At 47.4% G+C, this 7270-nt stretch overlaps 1 protein-coding gene and 1 long non-coding RNA gene across 4 annotated transcripts; one reads left to right on the forward strand and one right to left on the reverse strand.

Moving 5' to 3' along the window:
* The first annotated feature begins 2576 nt into the window (after positions 1 to 2576).
* LOC125509453 lies at positions 2577 to 5370 on the forward strand. 2 transcript variants are annotated; one of them, XM_048674434.1, is made up of 3 exons: positions 2577 to 2893; positions 3005 to 3113; positions 5082 to 5370. In XM_048674434.1, the coding sequence occupies exons 1-3, from the start codon at positions 2608 to 2610 to the stop codon at positions 5128 to 5130; spliced, it is 444 nt and encodes a 147-aa protein (XP_048530391.1). In that variant the 5' UTR covers positions 2577 to 2607; the 3' UTR covers positions 5131 to 5370. The 2 variants fall into 2 exon arrangements, with proteins under 2 accessions (XP_048530391.1, XP_048530390.1); XM_048674433.1 differs by having other exon boundaries at positions 3002 to 3113; positions 5082 to 5324.
* On the reverse strand, positions 3870 to 7264 carry LOC125509454. 2 transcript variants are annotated; one of them, XR_007284107.1, is made up of 5 exons: positions 6827 to 7264; positions 6596 to 6675; positions 5709 to 6465; positions 4365 to 4491; positions 3870 to 4213 (listed from the first exon to the last, which is right to left on the reverse strand). It is a non-coding gene; the product is annotated as an uncharacterized LOC125509454 (long non-coding RNA). The 2 variants fall into 2 exon arrangements; XR_007284108.1 differs by having other exon boundaries at positions 5576 to 6465.
* Between the last annotated feature and the right edge of the window lie 6 nt (positions 7265 to 7270).

Raw genomic sequence — 7270 nt, forward strand, 5'->3', positions numbered from 1 at the left:
CCAGTACCCTAGTTAGGCTGGTCATAGTGGAGGTAACTTAGCAAGTAACATAGCGCATTTCAAGACATGTTTGCTTATGTGGCATAGAGTTAATGAAAAGAGAGGTGTTTGGAGTAACATAACGCAATCCAAAGCAAAATGAGTCTATGATGTAATAAATGCTATCATCTATGATACTACTTATATGTTACTTTGCATTATGAAGGTAGTAACAAAGACTAGTGTCATATGCATGACACTAGTCTAAGTTACTCCCCACTATGAGATTGGTCATAGTGGGGAGTAACTTATACTAGTGTCATACATATGACACTAGTCTAAATTACTACCTTCATAGTGCAAAGTAACAAAGTAGTAGTGTCATAGATGTCTTCATTTATTAGCTTGTAGACTCATCCTTTCTCGGGAAGTGCTATGTTACAGTAACATATTATGTTACTCTAAGCACCTCTCTCCTTATTAACTACATGTCACATAAACAAAATTTTTTTGAAGTGCGCTATGTTACTACTCCCTCCATTCCAAAATATAGTGCGCCCGCGCTTCCCGAGATCCAACTTTGACCATAAATTTAACCAACGAGACCAACTACGGCGGGAGAAAAAATTATATAATTGAAAACTTCTTTCGAATATGAATTCACTGATATAATTTTTGCTCCCGCCGCAATCGGTCTCGGTAGTTAAATTTACGGTCAAAGTTAAAACACGTAGATAGAGGAAGCACTACATTGTGGAATGGAGGGAGTACCTAAGTTACTCCCACTGTGACTAGCCTGACTAGCCTTAGACCGAAATCCCTCCCCACCCCTCTCAGGGCATCTCCAGCCGCGCCCCAGGAAGGCCTCCCCAGGCATTTTTTTGCGCCGGCGCCAAAAAATCGGCCCAGTCACGCCCCCAGGAGCCCGATTTTCGCCGGCTTAGGCCAAAAACAGCGCCGGCGGACCCAGGTCGAACCCGGCACGCTGGGGAGCGCCCGGGGGCGCTGGGGCGAACTGTTTTGGCGTGAAACAGCCGCGGGCCCGCCGCGTCAGGGACACGGCTCTCTTCTCGCCCCTTCGTCGTCCTCATCGCCTCGTTTCCCGTGGCGAATCAATGCCAAAGCTGCCGCGCTGCCGCGCCGGTCAGCCTGCGCCATTGATGCCTCACGGGCGGCGCAGTGAAGACCGGATGACGCGCGTCCCTCGCCCTCCCTCGCCCGCCACGCGTACTCACGGCGGCTCGCGCACGGGCGGCGCCTCGGCCTATATAAGACGCGCCCCAGCGCACTCGGCGACTCGCACTCTCTCGCCGTCGTCGTTCCTCCCTCTCCTCTCTCTCGCCGTCTCCAGTTCATCACACCCATGCCGAGCGCTTCCCAGGCGACGGCGCGGCGGCGAACGGCTTCGGCCGCCGCCATCTTCACGAGAACGAGGCTCGCCTCCTTTTCGAGGCCGAGTACCCGGTCCCGCCGGACATGCGGGTGCCCGGGGCGTGGAGGATCAGCGCCGGCGGCGTGCCGGTGCCCCCGGTACCCACCGCGGGCGCGCGTGCGGAGATCGCACGCATCCGCTCGTCCCTGCCGCGTGCGGCGAGGGAGGGGCCACGGTACGTCCCCGACAGCCCGCTCTGGGAGCCCTATTTCCGCCGCCGTCACGCCGAGCAGCTCGAGGCCACCAACGGCGTCGAGCCCTCCGGCAGGCTCAACGCCGTCGGCCGGCGTCGGTGGTGGGGCGTGCCCGGGCGCACGTTGGAGGCCGTCCTCGAGTACATCGAGGGCGGCAACACGCCGCGCCTCGAGTACCCCGCTCCCCCGTCCTTCCACGCCGCCGGGGAAGCTCCTGGACCCCGAGGCGCATGGAGACCGGGGGGTCCTCCTCCTCGTCCGGCGGCTCCCCCTGCCTCCACCTCCGCCCCGTCAAGCCGGAGCCCCAGGGCACGCCTGTCAGCGCGCGCACCCGCAGCTCCGCGTCCGCATCGGCGACAACGCCTCCCCACCGGCCGCTTCGTCCTCGTCGAGCCCAAGCCGGAGCCCGGCCTCCCCGCGAGCACGAGGAGATAGCCCGGCGTGGCTTCTCCGACGAGGACGCCCTGCGGTGGGCGCGGGACGACTACCTCCGCGACGAGATGGTCCGGCAGCGCCGGGCCCTGGAGGAGATCGCGCCCGCAAGCGTGGGCGCGAGGACGAGCACGGCGTCGTGGTCCTCGACAGCGACGACGACGACGACGCCGCCCCCCCGGACCGTCCAACCCGCGCGCCAACCGGGGGAGGGATGCAGCAGGGACGGCGGAGGCGTCGGCGGGGCGACGACGACGACGACGACGACGACGGCGACAGGCGGTGACTACACGCGGTTCTACAGCCTCCTCGGCATGTAGAACCGCGTGGGCGGGCGGCGAGGGAGACGGCGGAGGTAGCCCGCTGTAGTTTTTTTTTTCTTTTTTTTGTAAAATATGTTTAAATTTGAATGAATTCGAACGTGTTTGCATTGTGTTTGCACTGAATTTAAACATTTTAAAAAACTCGTGAGGGGCCGCGACTGGGAGGTATCACGCCCCCAGTGCGTGATTTAGCGCCGGTGCGCTCCAGAGGCGATTTTTTGTCCCTCGTGAGGGCCAACGGCTGGAGATGCCCTCATTTTGTCTGGATTTGGAGGCCCGACGCAGCTCTCTGTCTCTCTCGATCCCTCTCCTCCACCCCGCCGCCACCCACCCTCTCCTCCACCCCGCCGCCACCCTCTCCTCCGGCAAGGTCGCTCCGTCTCGACCCCTCTCCTCCCGCCAGATCGCCCCGTCCAGGTCCCTCTCCTCCCGCATATCGCCCCGTCCCGGTCCATCTCCGCCCCGTACTGTCCCTCTCCGGCAAGGTCGCAAGGACACTCGGACGTCTTGGTTACCTGTCCCTCTCGCCACCGGTAAGGCTTCTCCTCTCGCTCCCTTCCCCACCTCTCTTCTCCCCCCTCCCTCTCTCTGATGCGTTTTTCTTCTTGAACCCTAACCCTAACCTGAACCCACCTGTTCAGCAGGACGCCTCACTCCAGCCACCCGATCTGGGCAGCCCACGGTAGGTCAACTCCACCCCCGGAGGACTAAGGAGCAAGAGGCACCGGGGCTCTTGGTCTGGGAGCAAGCAGGGTATGCTTCGCCTCTTTCAATCAGAGTGGTTCTTCAGTTGGTTGCTGCAATATATTTGCTTGGATACATTGTCACAACATTGTCATATGGACTAGGTTGTTATTTCCTTTGATTGCTGCAATATATTGCTCCATAAGATCTAGACAGGTCCTTCGGATAATTTTGCTCTGTTTGGATTAGCTAAGTGACTGGGTGACTGCTTGTAGGCCATGTGTAGAGTTGTAATTCAAGAACATCAGTCGGGAGTCCTAGATTAACAATGAATGCTTTGAGCATCATTCATACATGAGGAATAACTAATTCTTGTTCCCTATAAATGTGTGCTGGAAGCACTATTTTGCAGTATATGCGACATATATACTACTCTCCGATCAAAGAACAACCTACCACAAAAAGAAGTATATACAGTCGTTTCTTCATAGGAGTATATACTTCAAAAAAAGTAGGATTATATACTATTTTGTGATGTATATATTTTTAGACCGGTATATACTGCTTATAACAAAAGTATACGGTTTTCTTGTGCAATTTTTTAGTTGCTTTCTTGTGCAATTAGCATTGCGATCAATGAGTATCTAGTACTAGCGAGAAGAGTATATACTAAATATTTAAATTTTAATTGGAGTACTGTGGCCAAGGGTTTAGGAGTTTGTACTTAATTTTTTAATTGGAGAGTATATACTTCTTTTTATTGGAGTATATACTTCTCGACCAAAAAAAGGATATACCCAGCTGATATAGCAGTATATTCAGTTGTTCATACGAATGATGCATACTCTCTGCTGAAATTGATTTGAAGTATATCCACTTGAATGAAGTATATACTCTGCTGAAATTGAAGTATATTCACTAAATTTGGTACATCCATAGAGAAATGTATGATAAGGCATGCACGTATTACATATGCATTCTGGAGTGGATATCTAGTCTACATTCATTTGTTCTTCACTGCAAAAGCATCTTCTTGTTGTTGTTCTGTTTGTCGCCGGCAAGCACACGCACGGTGGGCAGCACGACGTTAGGAGTCCAACGCATCGAAATCGCAGGCACTCCACGCCATGCTATCCATGGCCTCCAGATGACACCTTGGGAAATTCTACCTGCATGCATAGAGCTTAGATAAGGGGTACAGCCAACTAGATGCCTACCTGAGCAAGCAATGAATTAGTCACGGAAAGAGTGGTTGATGCATGCTTTTGCAGCTCAATCTGAAGTTCGTAGACCAGAAATAATATTGAATAAATGATGCACCTTGACGAGTTAGATTGTCGGCAGCATCTCATCTTCTCATCTTCAAGTTTGAGTTGCGCCAACCACATCTAATGTGCCTCGTCGTCGAGTCAACAAGCGGCTGCCGGCTGCGTCTTGTCTCCAAGCCCTAATCAGTAGGTGGATTGATTTTAATGAAAGAAGAACGATGCATGTTAATGCGGTGCTAACAAGATTTGAATCTGAATGTGCCTTATCCCTATTAGTATGGAACAAACTTTCAAACTCCACGGGACCACTTCTGATTAGCACCTAATCAACTAACTAAATGCTAAGGAGGTTTGTTGCGATGGCACAATAAACAACAGTGGAAAATAAAAAAAGAAATGACACATGACATAGGAGTATGTACTCCTAGGTGTACCAACCCATTTTCCTATATATATCCTCTGTTTTAATATGTAGTCTCTTATCGACTTAGTTTTGGTCCTACTTAACCTACTCGGCTGTTGCTGGTTTGTCGCCACTACCTTTCGATTCATGATAATTGTGCAAATGAAGTGCAAGTTAACCTTTGAGCAACTTCTATATCAAGTTGAGGTATTTTTTTTACCCTTTGTAAAGATTGTTGCAAGCTAAAGCTTATCGTGTCACACTTTGATTTGTCTTATTGGCTGTCACATCTTTCACTTTGAACAATTTGTACAACCATTGTGCCCTATGAGACCATATGTCACCATTTCTCATCATATTTTGCAGGAAATATTGGGTGAAGTGTGATGCTGAACGGACAGAGGAAGATCCTTGAGCAATGAAAATCTTTGTTGGGTGGTGCTAATAATGCAAAGATTCAGTTTTTATGTAACCTTGGCTAGACTGTGATCATTTGATGTTGTGAACCTTTGTCGTATTGCAAAGATTAACTTTTTACAAGTCTCATGTTGAAGTTTTATGTATTGGCATGGTTCAGTTTAATGCAAAACATTGCTACGTGTGAACAAACAAGCTGTCAATGTTGGTGCTGGTAGAGATTTATTCATCCTATTTATTCCTAGCACAAAGGCGTTCGTTGGTGCTGGTACAGTTTGGTTCTGGCATAGAGAGAATATATTGCATTACTTGACTCTCCAAGAGTGTCACCTCTCCTTAATGGATCCGATAAATTGATATCCAGGTTTGAGTACTTTTATAAAAAATATAATAATTCCAATAAATTGGTATCTAGGTTTGATGACTACTATAAGAAGCTTTACTTCCTGTAGCATGTAGGCACTTGAAGAAACATGTTTCCTGTAATCTGTAGACACTTGAAGCATGCATCCTGGGTCCATTGGCTTAATCTTTCCAAGAAATTACAAAAATCTCCGTGCTTCAGTAGCCTTTTACCTGGCATAAAATGTGTTCTCTCATTCCAACAAATACTGGAGGACTAATAGATATAGCCCTGGGCTAGTTGAAGTGGTTTCTGAAAAAAAAATCATAATATTACAAATTGGAAGCTGTCCAAAGAGAAAGGTCTGTTTAGTTTGATGATTTAACACAGAGAATACAATACTGGAGAACTGGGATTTACAAAGTGAACTGGAACTAAATAATAAAGCAAAATCAGGTTATAGATTCACTTCATTCTATATGAAAAATCTATGCATTATGTAAAGCACTAAAGTAACTACAGAATTTGTAAATTAGAAATTGCAGTCTTGTGACACACTAATCAAATTGTCCCAATGGAGCTCAGACTTGTAAGGCATTATAGATGGCAACACTGTCCATGCGCGTGACTTAATGTACCTTCCTTCAAAATTATAGTTTTGTGCTCTGCCGTGCAAGCATGCACACATACATCTCCTGGATGAACCAAGTCGCAGGATACACAAGCAACCATATTATGGACGGATAATATACAACATCTAGTTTGATGATGCACTTCTTCTTGGAGTAACGTGCAACAAAAACAACCATTCATTTCCATCTTCTGTTAAATTTGAGGGGTTTTACTCTAGGTACTGCTAAAGTACAAGGGTTAAGATTCTCTATGGTTCTTTCTTGTCTAAAAACAAATATGAAAAATTATATCTTCATCAATGATGTTGACAAAATTCTGTGAACTCCTTCTAGCTCGTAAATTAATGGCGATATTTCCCTGCCAGCATGAAAGAGGAAGAAAATTTAGGAACGTAAATGATCATCGTGCGTAGTCTATGATTATAATCTAATAATCATTGCACCCACGATGAAAGTTAGTGTCAGAAAAATATTGTTATATTATGTACCCTTAGTTATAACGGGAGGAGCAACCCCCTCTGAGCAAGTTCAGTCAAAGCCAAGATGCCTCTATGCCTAGAACCATCACCTTCAGTATTCAGAATGCACAACTTAATTACTTCATAAGTAATTCACTACCTAAGAAAAGCTGCAATTTTTAAAGCTGGAAGAGGAAGCTGTGAAACTCTTCAAACAAACAAAGGGTGCTTTGAAGTGTATATGTCATAAATGGACCTCACCTGGAGAAAAATGCTACAAAATTGTTGATAGAACTTGTTCGGACAGTGCGGGTGTTAAATGTGCAGTTATCTTGCCAACTCCTTTGGCAGTAGACCATCATCCTGGACAGAGAGGAATAATTATTCACTTTTTAGTTTGAGGGCGACAAGCCAACAATCTTGGAGGTAAACAAAAATATTTAGAGTACACCAAGTGTCTTTCAGTATAAATCTCCATCAAAGACTACAGTGCTACTCATTGCATCACTTATCCAACAAACCATAAATATTTGGTGTGAAAACATTTACTCTTTGGAAGGAGATGTTTCTAATACAACCACCGCTGCAGAGAAATTTTGTAGCAGGAAGGCAAATTGACTGTTGAAGCAAGTTCACACCTCAGATGATAATGAAACTAAACGTACATGAATGCCCACAAAACAGTTCATCACCCCTCTTCTAACC

This window comes from Triticum urartu, chromosome 5 (assembly GCF_003073215.2).
Source record: "Triticum urartu cultivar G1812 chromosome 5, Tu2.1, whole genome shotgun sequence".
NCBI classification, from domain to species: domain Eukaryota; kingdom Viridiplantae; phylum Streptophyta; class Magnoliopsida; order Poales; family Poaceae; genus Triticum; species Triticum urartu.

Excerpts from the sequence above, each read along its gene's own strand:
- LOC125509453 (XM_048674433.1), top strand. The coding sequence starts at position 2,608 with ATGCCCTCATTTTGTCTGGATTTGGAGGCCCGACGCAGCTCTCTGTCT. Across the intron at positions 2,894-3,001 it reads ACCTGTCCCTCTCGCCACCG|CAGGACGCCTCACTCCAGCC; the intron begins GTAAGGCTTCTC and ends CCACCTGTTCAG. Across the intron at positions 3,114-5,081 it reads TTGGTCTGGGAGCAAGCAGG|GAAATATTGGGTGAAGTGTG; the intron begins GTATGCTTCGCC and ends CATATTTTGCAG.